The sequence below is a fragment of the Myxine glutinosa genome, chromosome 1 (assembly GCF_964187855.1).
Source record: "Myxine glutinosa chromosome 1, kmMyxGlut1.1, whole genome shotgun sequence".
NCBI classification, from domain to species: Eukaryota; Metazoa; Chordata; class Myxini; order Myxiniformes; family Myxinidae; genus Myxine; species Myxine glutinosa.
In genome coordinates, this window is record NC_136261.1 from 393,732,955 (window position 1) to 393,747,588 (window position 14,634).

General features: G+C 46.3%; 1 protein-coding gene across 1 annotated transcript in view; it reads right to left on the bottom strand.

Annotated features, from left to right (window-relative positions):
* Positions 1-13,409, bottom strand: part of LOC137416679 (uncharacterized) — a 30,306-nt gene extending 16,897 nt beyond the window's left edge. The window contains exons 1-3 of the mRNA XM_068102315.2: positions 13,374-13,409; positions 6,049-6,240; positions 543-653 (exon numbers count right to left, since the gene is read on the bottom strand). Of these exons, the coding sequence (XP_067958416.1) occupies positions 543-653; positions 6,049-6,229 (292 nt within the window). The 5' untranslated portion in view covers positions 6,230-6,240; positions 13,374-13,409. The remainder of the gene's footprint in view (positions 1-542; positions 654-6,048; positions 6,241-13,373) is intronic.
* Between the last annotated feature and the right edge of the window lie 1,225 nt (positions 13,410-14,634).

The following is a 14,634-nucleotide window of genomic DNA, read 5'->3' on the forward strand; positions in this document are numbered from 1 at the left end:
AAACATTATGATATCAAATAATTATGTTCTGTGCAAACTGCCTGTGTTATGAGATGCTTCCTCCCTGACCACATCTTAAGTGGGAATTCCACCACCACCAAAAATGACAACCAGTAAAACAGAGAAAGTAAGAAAAATGTACAGCGGCAAAATAAAGGTTTTCTCCACCAAACTGATTTATTGTCGAATTATAAACAATTGCGATCCAACATGTGACTGGTTGATTTTTTTTTGTCTTGAAAGAGTGTGGCAGGTTAACATATTGTCAGGTCCATGGCCGATGAACAATAGCCTTGGACGGATAGCAGGACTGTCCTTAATTGCCGAGGCAAATGGCCGAAATCTTGGCAGTACTTTTTATGGCAAAAAGGGGAACTGAAGGGGCAAGGTGCTTACATGCACGGAGCTCACAGGCTTCTGCTCGAACCCACAAAGACGACAAATGGAAAAATGCCACAATAATAAATTAACAAAATAAATGCACAGAATAAAAATGAAAGGTGTGGTAAACTAAATCCTTATGTGTAGACATCGACAGAAACCTTCATGGGGATAGTTCTTGAGGAGAGAAGCTTCAGCATCATTTGGTTCAGGTCGATCCAGTTGGACATCGATGTTGTGCTCAGTTTTCACTTCCACTTTCACAAATAAATCTGGAAAAAGTAACTTTTATTAAATGCAGGCACTCTTGTGTCACATGTGTAGCCGATTCCACACTTAAAATGTATCAATAAGTATTGCATTTTGGACGGAATGCACGCAATAAAAATGAAAGGCGAGGTAAACTAAATCCTAATGCTCCTAAATCCTAAATCCTAAATCCTAATCCTAATGCACAGGTCTCCAATCAGACACAAAAACAGACAAGGGGAAAGACAATGAAAATAAAATGTTTTAAAGCCGATGGCACTCAGCTTTGATCCAATTAGATCGCCGAATGAAGTCGGCAGCACAACGCAGCCCGAAGCCGCTTGCGCGGGAAACGTACAAAATGGCGTGAAGTCCCTCTCCACGTCACCACGAACGTGAGGGGGTTCGTGCGGCTGGTCCTCTTTCGCTCGTCTCCCTCCAAAACGTGACGCAGCTCCAGCTCTCTTGAAAAACACCACCGTCAAACAACACCTTTGGCTCCAAAGTTTCAAAGGGTCTCTGAGCTCCTGACAGTTCTCTGCATGAGTGCACGCAAGACAAAGCGACCACCTCAGCCGAAAGACAGACCGAGCGAGAACCTGCACAATTTATTCGGCCTCCAAGTCCAAACCTTCTAGTTCTGATGTCACACCGTCCAATTGCCCGAGCTCTTCGGGGGAGGGGCCTCACGGCCCTCTTGATCGCCCACCTATTCTCGGCCTTTACGGAGCAAGGCCTTTTTCCTATCTTGTTCATGTGGGCAGGCTTACTTGTCGATCGTAATGTCTGGGTACTGTCTGTGATTGTTGTTGTTGTTGGTTAAAGATGTGCGTTTTTATGGCCGACTTGTTATATTCGTAAAAACATTGGGAAAAACCACAGGGAGCAATCACAACCTGGGGAAACTAATGTTGACCCCACCTAGTTAACACAAGCTCCACCCACCGTGTAATGACATAAACCATCTTAAGCTCACATTTTTTCTACTTAAATACATTGAGATTGGCTTCCGACTCGCACACAGTCCATGCTACCTTACACAGTTCTATCCCCACTATATCATGTCATCACCTACTCCCACAAACCTAACAATATTGACAAATGCAGAGAATGGAACGAATACGCCAAAGCCATGACATGTGAACAAATGATATGAGGAGTGGAAAGGATCAAAAGTCAGAAAGTGTAGAAAAGCTCAGGAGTGGTTTGGAAAAATAGGGGCAATACCCCTGGGTGCTCACCTGGTGTAAGAAAGCAGTGTACCACACTGACTAAAGGTATTTTAAACCAATTTCAATGGTTACCAGAAAACAGGGCAGCATCTTACTATAATTCACCAAATGTCCGTCTGTCTGTTCGAAGGTACAGTAAAAACTGCTGAACCGATCGCAAAGATATTTTGGCTGGGTAATCCTGGGACCCCTGGGAGTAAAATAGGCTATTTAGTTTTCCCAATTTCAGCTTTGGTCTCCAGCATTTTCAGGTTTGGACTCCCGCATAACATTCGCGTTCACATAACGTTCATCGTTCTCATTGTGACGATGTTGTTTTCCAGGGTGCCACACAAACGGCTGCACCGATCGAACTCGGTGACCTCGGACAAAGACCTTTTATAAGGACACGGGTTGTTAGAGGACACGGGAGTACATACAACATCGGGAGTACTAACTGCACGCGTCTTCAGTATCAAGTTTAAATCTGGTATGGCGGATCTGAAGAGTAGAATGCTTGAGAAGTGGTGGGCTACTTCGGCATGAAGGAGGATCAGAAACGTGGACTCCCACATCCTGGTGATACTTGCTCCCACCTGACGTTATTTTCCTGGGTGCCGCACAAATGGCTGCACCGAACGACATTTAACGGATGTTTATATAAATCGTTTAAAAGAAAAAAAAAGCCTTCAATTTCTGATATTTAGCCTTTTCATTTGGGCATCCCAATTGAAGCAGCACCCATAGGGCGGGTACCATTGCTAGTCTTTACTATAATTCACCAAATGTCCGTCTGTCTGTTCGAAGGTACCGTAAAAACTGCTGAACCGATCGCAAAGATATTTTGGGTGGGTAATCCTGGGACCCGGGGAAGTTAAATAGGCTATTTAGTTTTCCCAATATCAGCTTTGGTCTCCAGCATTCTCAGGTTTGGACTTCCGCATAACATTCGCGTTCGCATAACGTTCATTGTGACGATGTTCTCATTGTGACGATCTTACTATAATTCACCACATGTCCGTCTGTCTGTTTGAAGGTCCCGTAAAAACTGCTGAATCGATCGCAAAGATATTTTGGGTGGGTAATCCTGGGATCTCCAGGAGTAAAATAGGCTATTTATTTTTCAAAATTTCAGCTTTGGTCTCCAGCATTCTCAGGTTTGGATTCCCGCATAACATTCGCGTTCGCATAACGTTCATTGTGACGATGTTCTCATTGTGACGATGTTGCGACGATGTATGTGTTCATGGTAGTGTTTGACTTGACGGTGTGAACATAATTTCGTAATGTTTTTCGTTTCGTAATCCTTTAATGAACGTTTAATGTTTAATGAACGTTTAATGTTGAATGAACGTTTAATGCCCTTCGATGTCTGGGGCCGCACGCACACTACACTGGACGGGCCAGCGTGTACCTTGCCCTTCGCCGTCAGGCTCGGGTAAACCGCTGAGCCCCATCCGTGATGGGGACTGGGGCTTGAGACAGTGTCCCACGAACGAGGAATTCCCAGTAAGCACGAGTAATCAGCTCGCGTTGATTAAGTCCCTGCCCTTTGTACACACCACCCGTCACTACAACCGATCGGATGGTTTGATGAGACCCTCGGATCAGCCCATGCACGGGCCGTTCTCGTCTCATGCCGGTGCACCGAAAAGATGAGCGTACTTGACTGTCTCGAGGAAGTAAAAGTCATAACAATGTTTCCGTCAGTGAACCTGCGGAAGGATGATTATCGGGACAACATGAGAGCGAGCTAGATGCAAGATGCACGTGGTACGTGATCGTCCATGTACTGTTTAGCCATGTACTGTTTAGATTTTGATGATTTGCGTGTGATATGATTCAAAGGATGTTTATATGAATCGTTTAAAATAAAAAAGCCTTCAATTTCTGATATTTTACCTTTTCATTTGGGCTTGCCAATTGAAGCCCCACCCGAAGGGCGGTTGCTGTTGCTCGTGTACAATAATACGAACATAATCATAAGACTTAAAGCAAACAAAAAAAAAATGGGGGGGGGGGCAACCCCTCCCCCTCCTCACCAAGTATACCTCTTCAGACCCCAATCTTTCTAATGCCTTGAACAAACATTGGTACATCACAGGTGATTAAGGTTGTGGTGAAGTTTCATTGAAATTGTGTGTGTAGTTTCAGAGTAAAGACCAAATACCTACTTTGGGATGGGTGGGGAGGGGGGGGGGGCAACCCTTCCCCCCACGACTTCCACAGACCCCTTTAGGCCCGATTTTTTTTTTTAATGCTGTGAACAAACTTTGGTACATCACGGTTGGTGAAGGTTGTGGTCAAGTTTCATCAAAAGTGTGTTTGTAGTTTCAAAGAAAAAAAGCAAATACCTATTTTGGGGGTCAAACCTGGATCCACTTTGACCCCCAGTGGACCCTCTTAAACCCCGATTTATTTCTAATGACGTGAACAAACTTTAGTCACAACGTACCAAATATCATTTATGCCAAGTTTCGTCACACTCCCATCAGCAGTTTCAGAGAAGAAGTTGCAAGTGTTTACGGACCGACAACGTGCCATCGCATAAACTCCCCGGAACTACGTTCCACGTGAGCTAATCATGTGTTGATTAATGGTATTGAAGGACTGGACTGGCAAGATACTTTAAAGTTGTGCACACACATCTGAGCTACATTGTCTGAGTTCAAATCTGGACACACGTATAAACTGCCATCCTGGTTTATCGCATGCATTGAATTCATCAATGTGTGCACCATCCTATGGATGAATGTCAACAATGCAGCAAACCAAGACCCCAGTGCAAATGAGCATCGAATGACCTGAATTCCTCCACAGAATAGCGTTCCGTATAAGCTATCGCTGACGATTCGCCAATAAGTGATGAACAGTGGCGGATGTGAGCTTGTATTGTTTGGGTTTTCATACTTGTGCTACTTAGAAATGCCTGCCGCTGTAGAGCTTGAAACGGCCTTATTTCGCAGAGCTTTTCTTGGTTGCTTTATTCAGCCGTCTTTGACGAGAAGGGCCTTGTGTTGACTAACTATCGAATGATAGTCACAACTGGGGGTGATTGATGAGGTGAGAGCCGATTGGTTGTTTCCTCCAGTGACAGGTGAGAGATATCGATTGGCTTTTAAAACATGTGCATTGTGATGGACTCAGACTCCCAAATGGGCGACAAGACTGTTGGAGAATAATTATCTCCAAGACGCCGAGCAGAGACAAATGCGAATGAATGAAAATGAATAATCCACCACAATGATCTTCTTTTCTTAGTTTCACCACACGTCGTTTCAGTGCGTACAGTTTGCCTCACGAGGCGATTGTCTCACATTGAAGGATAGAACCACAACTCAAAATACACAGCAACCCCTATGGGCAGGCACCCCTGCCTCACACCTTGCTCAGCTGGATGCTGTGGAAACAAGGCCTCAAGATAGTTGGAATCTTCCGCGATGAAGCTGAGTCTATGGGCCTATCACATTCACTGCACAGACAGGATAGTGGTATCTCTTTCTTATCCTGTCTCCTTTCTGTTCTGCTCCTTCCATGCGTTGCCCCAGCCCTGCCCCTAAGGTTTCTGCAGGCAACACATCCACCAGCAATCCCTTCTGGTGAAACTCCCAAAATGTAGGAAACCTGTTGACCTTCACCCTCGCATTCTCCTTTTTAACCAACTGTGGAAACAACTTCCACATTCTCTTCCATCTCATTCTTCCCACCAAGTCTTCAAGACAACTGTTCATCACAATCTCAGATCATCCTCCATCCAACCATTATCTTTTCCACCCCCTTGACCCCATTTCAAAGCAATCCATTTTCCAGGTAATTGTGATTATCCCCCAACACCGCCTCCCCCAATCACCTCACCTCTTTTGACCTCTTCATCTTTCACATATTTTCTCTTCCTCTTTCACATCTTTTCACCTCACTCTGTCTCACCTCACCTCTTTTCGTTTGTTCGTTGATTGGTTTCATCATCCACACTTTCCCCTTCCTCTTCTTCCTGTGTTTCATTAAACTTCTGCACAGCTTGTTCACCCCCATGTGCCAATGTCCCCTCCCCTTCATCTCACTGTCACTTATGCTCTGCTATTGTTGTTTCCTCTTTCCATTTTATTCCCTTCCATTCTGCTCGAGCTCTTTCAGGAGCCTCTATCAAGTATACAAAAAGGGCACCAAACAAACACAGATGTCATCAGAAGTGATTCACACAACTCACCATCGAGCTGGTAGCTTTGCTCCTCCACCAGAACAAAGGAGTTCACATCCTCTATTTTTATCTGCAGAATCTCAGGAAATGCTTCCAGCTCCTCAACCTTCATTCCACACGCAAGCACAGTCGGCTGTTCCAATTCCGGTTGCACATGACAGGAATCCTCACAGCCAACTTCAGCGTACATGATGCGTGAACCTTTAGAGAGGCAAAAAACATCCCACTCTTCCTGAGGTTCCCTCCACTCTGAGTACCTTGATCTCACAAAGTGTCAATATGTGAAGTACCCCCAAAAAACAAAACTACATGTCTTAAGACAATACTGTAATTGTATTACATGTTGATGTGAATGTTGATTTGGCCACATATAAAACATTCAAAAGTTTAGATATTTTTGTAAAATCTCGGCCTATTCAGAAATTTTAGGATGAAGACATTCAATGGTGAGATGGCGTTACCTTACAAATACACAAGAACAGGTAATGTGTATGAAGCTCAGATGTAATCCATGCCACAGATATGCTCATATGCAGACAGTTTTCCCACATCAATCATCAATAACTTTCAGGTAATAAATAAGAAACCAGTTTTAAGAAATCGGATGGAACAACAACATTCCTCTGGAACATGTCTGTGGGAATTGTCAGGATTGAAGGACAAATTTCAAGTGTTTGACCAGCTTGTGATCTTTTTTCATTGAATTTATTCAACACAATTTCCCTTTGAATAAATTAATAAGTTTAATAATACTTGGAATAAATTAATAATAATAAATTAATAATTTTGAATAAGCTAAATAAATTACTAAGTGGTTCTGCATGTGCAGTGCATTCAGAAAGTATTCAGACCCCTTCACTTTTTTCACATTTTGTTTGTTGCAGCCTTATGCTGAAATCGTTTAAATTCATTTTTCCCCTCATCAGTCTACACTCAATACCCCATAATGACAAAGAGAAAACAGGATTTTAGAAAGTTTTGCAAATTTATTAAAAAGAAAAAACTGAAATATCACATTTGCATAAGTATTCAGACCCTTTGCTATGACACTTTAAATTTAGCTCAGGTGCCTCCCATTTCTCTTGATCATCTTTGAGATGTTTCTACACCTTGATTGGAGTCCACCTGTGGTAAATCCAATTGATTGGACATGATTTGGAAAGGCACACACCTGTCTATATAAGGTCTCACAGCTGACAATGCATATCAGAGCAAAAACCAAGCCATGAGGTCGAAGGAACTGCCTGCAGGACTCAGAGACAGGATTGTGTCGATCTGGGGAAGCCTACAAAAACATTTCTGCTGCATTGAAGGTTCCCAAGAGCACAGTGGCCTCCATAATTCTTAAATTGAAGAAGTTTGGAACAACCAGGACTCTTCCTAGAGCTGGCCGCCCGGCCAAAGTGAGCAATCGGGGGAGAAGGCCTTGGTAAGAGAGGTGACCAAGAACCCGATGGTCACTCTGGCTGAGCTCCAGAGATCCTGTGTGGAGATGGGAGAAACTTCCAGAAGGACAACCATCACTGCAACACTCCACCGATCTGGGTTTTATGGCAGAGTGCCCAGACGGAAGCCTCTCCTCAGTGAAAGACAAATGAAAGCCCACACAAAATCTTGTTTCTCACAGCCTGAGAGTCCTTTAGGTGCTTTTTTGCAAACTCCAAGCGGGCTTTCATACCTCATCCCTCAGATCGGCAGTCTGCAGCCTCCTCACTCTCTGCAAACCTGGACAAAATCACAGACTGGTCAAACAAGTGGAATACGTCTTTCAATCCTGACAAATCTCACACTCTTACTATGTCTCTACGAAAAGACCGTCTGGACAACCCTTTTTGTGATCAATGTCAGCTCTTACACGAGCCTCGATCTTGTATACAAAAAAACCCCCCAAAAACCAACTCTGCTTTGTGTGTGTGTTTGTGTTTTTCTGTCCTTTCAATTATTCTTGCCAACTGGTCGCAATTTTAAACTCATCTCCACAAAACTTCATCAAATGGTAGGGTTGGTGGTCTGACAGAATCCTATTTATTCTGAACAAGGTCCACCGCCCCCCCCCCCCCCCCACCCAACGCCTCCTCCCCCAAAGCCCTCTACCTCCCACAGATCTCCCGATGTTCCTGCTCCCAAATGTTGTGTTTGTGTGCTTCCCCTTCTCTCCCCATCTTGTCCACCGCTCCCCTTATTATATGTTTTATGTGTCTGTTTGATTTTTTTGTGAAGTAAATGTTAGCTCTTTCACGAGCCTCGATCCTGTATACACAAATAAAAAAGGTCAACCACTTTTCCCAAATTTCTAAAATCCTCAATTTTCATCCGATTGACTTGAAATTTGAATAGGATTTTCATATCAGGGAACTTAAATCAACCACCAACGATTTTTGAGATCAGCATGGGCCAAAAAGTCAACATCGGCCAAAAAGTCAACGTGGGCCAAACTCAACAATCTTTTCAAATTTCTAAAATTCTCAATTTCCATCACATTGACTTGCAATTTGAATAGGATTTGCATATCAGCGAACTGAATTCAATCACCAACTATTTTTGAGGTCAACATAGGGCAAAAGCTCAACAGAGGCCAAAGGTCAACAACATTTTCACATTCCTAAAATCCTCAATTTTCACCTGATTGACTTGAAATTTGAAGGCTATTTGCATATCAGGTCACCAAAATCAACCACCACTTATTTGTATGGTCAAAAGGATGCTCTACCGAGTGCCATTCTACTTTGTTCTCTTTTGCCAAGGGTCGCTCGAGGAGTGATTTTTCATCGGTCTGTGTTTGTGAACAAGATCTCAAAACTTTGTGGACGGATTTGGACGAAATATGGCACAGAGCCAAAGCGTATGTGACAAGGATGAAACGATTAGATTTTAATGAAGCCCTTCATTTTTTGTGTGTACAAGATCGCGGCTAATGTAAGACCTAACATTAACCACATAAAAACAAACTGACACAAAAACATATGATCAAAGGAGCGGGAGACAAGATGGGGAGAGAGAGAGGAAGCACACAAGTACAACAGTAGAGAACAGGGTAATCGGAAGATCTGTGGGAGGGAGAGAGCTTGGACGGAGGCATGGGAAGGAGGTGCGAGGGGGGGGGGGGGTGAGAGAGGTATAAAACACATTGACACTGCCAGGACTTCCAGGAAAGAAGTCGGTATTTCAAATAAGTGGGTCTGGAGTGAATTGACAGGGGTAGAAAAGATCAAGGTTTTGGATGGGGGAAGACAAGAGATGGTGATGAACTGCTGATTTAAAGACCTGTAGGGAGGAGTGGAATTGAAGAGAGGGAGGGAGTTTCTTCCAGAGGTGGGAGAAAAGAGGAATGAAAGAATGAAGGTGGGCAGAGAGTCTTGATTTTGGCAGTTTCACCAAAAGAGAGTTGCTGGCAGATCTTGTGCGTCCTGTAGGAATATATGGCGGAAAGAGAACAGACAGAGCTGGGGGAGCGAGGCCAGAGAGGAGTCGGTAGAAGACAGAAAGGCCACCAACCTGCCGGCGGTGAGTGAGTGAAAGGCCTTTGGAGTTAGCTTCATCGCGGGAGATTCCAATGATTCTGAAAGCTTTGGTTTCAACAGGGTGAAGTCGAGCTAGTTGAGGCAGGAGCACCAGCCCAGAGGGGAGAGCAGTATGCCATTGAGCTGCAGGCTGAAAGCCTTGTATGTGGTGAGGAGCTCAGGTGTGCCAAGGACGCACGACGGAGGATGCCCAGTCGGCAACTGGCTTTGGAGGCCAGCTTGGAAATGTGGTTTCCCCAGGAAAGATCATGGCAGATTGTGAGACCCAAGAGCTTGAGTGACAGAACTTCTTGGAGAGAATTGTTCAGAAAGTAGATGGGAGGGTTGTCCAGTCGGTCTTTTCGGAGAGAAATAGCGAGAGTGAGAATTGTCAGGATTGAAAGACATGTTCCACTTGTTTGCCCAGTCTGATTTTGTCCAGGTCTGCAGAAAGTGAGGAGACTGCAGACTGCCGATCTGAGAGATGAGGTATGGAGCGGCAGAGAGTGGAGTCATCAGCAAAGAGATAGAGAGGATTTTCAAGAGAGTCAGAGAGATCATTGATGAAGACCAGACAAAGCACAGGGCCCAGAGCACGGCCTTGGGGAACTCCAGCCTGAACAGGAAGGGGAGATGAGAGAAACCCATTCAAGGCCACACGTTGACTACGACTGGAGAGGAAGTCCGCCAGCCATGCGTGGAGATTTCCATGGATACCATAGGAGGAGAGTTTGGTGAGCAGAGCGGGGTGCGAGACTGTATCGAAGGCACGTGATAAGTCAAGGGAGACAGCTCTAATTTCTTGTTTGACATTGAGGACCCTCCATCCATTGTTGAGACAGAAGAAGCAGCATGTCCAGAGTCGAGTGACCTGATCTGAAACCAAATTGATGATCAGAGATCAAGCCATTGGAGAAGAGGAAGGATTTGATATCTGAAGTAATGATGGATTCCATGACTTTGCTGATGATTGGGAGCAGCCTGATTGGTCTGTTGTTGCAAGGATCTGTTGTTGCAAGGATCTGTTTTTGCACCTTTTTGTGTAAAGAGGTAATGTTGGCTGATTTTCAAGCTGATGGCAAATGACCTTGAGCAAAAGAGAGGGTGAAGAGAACAGAGAGAGGGTGTGAAAGAGTGGCAGAGGAGGATTTTAGGACCTGTGGGCTGATGCCGTCTGGTCCAGTTGCAGAATCAGAGTCGGGGATTGACAGAAACTTCTCCACCTTGTCAGGAGAGAAGGACACAGATTCCAGGAGCAGCTGGGTACGACTGGGTATGGTGGGTACAGAGAGAGATGGGTTCGCGACACAAGATTTTGAGGCAAACACAGAGTTGAGGCATTCGGCCTTTTCATGTGCGGAGTCAGCTGTGTAGCCATTTGAGGTAAGGGAGGGGATGGAAGGGGAACAAACTCCAAAAACAGATTTGACCAGACACCACCAGGATTTGGAAGAGGGAGACAGGTTTGAGAGTTCAGTCTTGAGAGTAGAGAGATAGCGTTTCCTGGCTCTCAGGAAATCTGGATCTGGATCCGGCTTCTTGAATGTCTTCAGTGATTCTTTCACCATTGAGAGATCGGGCCAAAAACTATATATGGCAGGATATATCAAAAAGTCACAGACGGATTTGGAAGAAACTTGGTGGAGAGGTTGGGTGTCTGACAAGGAAGAATTGATTCAATTTTGGTGAAGATTCAAATCCGGATTAGAGAATTTTTAAAGTGATTCTTCACCAATGAAGAATGAAATCTCGTGTCTGTGGAAAAAGCGATGATGCAATGCAGCAATCAAAATGGAACAAATTAATAGTTTTGTACCTCAGGAAATTATATTTCGTTTATAATTTATATGAACTGAAAATCATACAATTTAATGGATATGAAAATACAAAATAGAAATGTTCAAAAGTACAAACAATAACATGTGCATTCACAATGGGGCCGAACCACCACGATGGAACCTAATCACCACCATTGTGGGGCCAAACCACTGCGGCGGGGCCTAACCACCACGGCGGGGCCTAACCACAACTGCGGGACCCAAACACCACTGCGGGACTTAACCACCGCTGCGGCGAGAACCACCGCTGCGGCGAGAACCACCGCTGTGGCGAGGACCACCGCTGTGGCGAGAACCACCGCTGCGGCGAGAACCACCGCTGCGGGGCCGAACCACAGCTGCGGGGCCGAACCACAACTGCGGGGCCGAACCACAACTGCGGGGCCGAACCACAACTGCGGGGCCGAACCACAACTGCGGGGCCGAACCACAACTGCGGGGCCGAACCACAACTGCGGGGCCGAACCACAACTGCGGGGACGAACCACAACTGCGGGGACGAACCACGTCTGCGGGGACGAACCACGTCTGCGGGGACGAACCACGTCTGCGGGGACGAACCACGGCTGCGGGGACGAACCACGGCTGCGGGGACGAACCACGGCTGCTGGGCCGAACCACGGCTGCGGGGCCGAACCACGGCTGCGGGGCCGAACCACCGCTGCGGGGACGAACCACAACTGCGGGGACGAACCACAACTGCGGGGACGAACCACAACTGCGGGGACGAACCACAACTGCGGGGACGAACCACAACTGCGGGGACGAACCACAACAGCGGGGACGAACCACAACAGCGGGGACGAACCACAACAGTGGGGACGAACCACAACAGCGGGGACGAACCACAACAGCGGGGACGAACCACAACAGCGGGGACGAACCACAACAGCGGGGACGAACCACAACAGCGGGGATGAACCACAACTGTGGGGACGATGCGGGGACGAACCACAACTGCGGGGACGAACCACAACTGCGGGGACGAACCACAACTGCGGGGCCGAACCACAACTGCGGGGCCGAACCACAACTGCGGGGATGAACCACAACTGCGGGGACGAACCACAACTGCGGGGACGAACCACAACTGCGGGGACGAACCACAACTGCGGGGCCGAACCACAACTGTGGGGCCGAACCACAACTGCGGGGCCGAACCACAACTGCGGGGCCGAACCACAACAGCGGGGACGAACCACAACTGCGGGGACGATGCGGGGATGAACCACAACTGCGGGGACGATGCGGGGACGAACCACAACTGCGGGGGACGAACCACAACTGCGGGGCCGAACCACAACTGCGGGGACGAACCACAACTGCGGGGCCGAACCACAACTGCGGGGCCGAACCACAACTGCGGGGCCGAACCACAACTGCGGGGCCGAACCACAACTGCGGGGCCGAACCACAACTGCGGGGCCGAACCACAACTGCGGGGCCGAACCAAAACTGCGGGGCCTAACCACAACTGCGGGGCCTAACCACAACTGCGGGGCCTAACCACAACTGCGGGGCCTAACCACAACTGCGGGGCCTAACCACAACTGCGGGGCCTAACCACAACTGCGGGGCCTAACCACAACTGCGGGGCCTATTAACCACCACGGCAAAGGCTTAACCACCACGGCGAGGCCTAACCACCACGACGAGGCCTAACCACCATGGCGAGGCCTAACCACCACGGTGGGGCCTAACCACCACTGCGGGGCCTAACCACCACTGCGGGGCCTAACCACCACTGCGGGGCCTAACTACCACAGAGTGGTCCAACAACCATAGAATCAAGTGAGCCGCTTCCCAAGCAGGAAGTTGACGTTTGCTGTCGAAACACATCCCCCGTCACCCTGCGGACACGAGTCTTCCCAATCGAACCCTCGACACAGGTCTACAGTGTCCACCCTCCATGACGGAACGAACCAAACTCGATCATTGTACATTTATCACTAATAACTTCATAATCACTCGATCCCATGACGAACACACACGTTACCTCTCCTGGTGATGAAGCTTGAGAAACGTACAAACACCGAAAGTCCGAAACACTTCCGCCATTTGAACTCAGAGAGGAAATTCCTCCAGTGACGTCATGAAAAACGCGATGACGCAGCCTCGTAGAAACCGAGCGTGATCTCCCGTTAATTTAAGTCTCATACCAAGCACGTCCCTCTTCTTCTTTCACCGCCACAATGATTCCCACGTTATTTGGGTTTAGCCGGGGAAACTCGGCCGGAATCTTTCACGAACCGGTCGGCCAGGAACTGACGTCCGGCAAAAGGTTAGGTCAATGTTCTGATCAATCAATAATTCAAAAATAGCCTTTGCAGCCAAATCACTTGTTCATTGGGCATGTCCAAAAAATATCAGCTTCCAAACTCAAAAGGTGCCTGAAATAATGCCAAGAACAGAAATGAAATGTTTAAGTACTTAATTAATCGCTAATAATTAAATGACTAATCAATTAATTGATTAATCAATAAATGAAAAAATTATTTCACAACCAAAATCACTTGGTCATTGGCATGTCCAAATATCAGCTTCCTACCTCAAAAGGTGCCTGAGATAATGGCCAGAGGAGAAAGGAAATGTATCAGTACTTAATTAATCGCTAATAATTAAATCACTCATCAATGAATTGATTAATCTAAAAACAAAAAATGCCGTTTTTGACAAAGTACTTGCTCACTATTGTGCCGAAATTTCAGCTTCCGAGCTCAAATGATCGCTGAGATATCGCCTGGACAAACAAGAAAACAAACAAGTACACAAACATTCAAAGTACACCGCCCCATGCCAAATAATTAAATATGCTGCAGCGCGGCATTGCCAGGGCGCCTCAGGCGCCCGGCAATACCGCAGTGCAGCTCATTGAGGCTCCATTGGGAGGGAGAGGTGTACACTAATTGATTGATTAATTGTATAGCAAGTACACATACATTCAAAGTACACCGCCCCCATGCCAAATAATTAAATATCCTACAGTGCGGCATTGCTGGGGCGCCTCCGGCGCCCAGCAATACCGCAGTGCAGGTCATTGAGGCTGCATTGGGAGGGAGAGGTGTACACTACTTGATTGATTAATTGTATAATTAAAATCAATAAAAGATTATCACAAAATATTTTCATCATCAATTGGCTAATCGCATAACTAAACCACTAGTGCTTCATCCGAAGATGTATCTTTTAGAAATTTAATTAAAGAAGTCATTTATAAAAAATTAAATAATTAATTGATTACTCAATAAATAATTAAT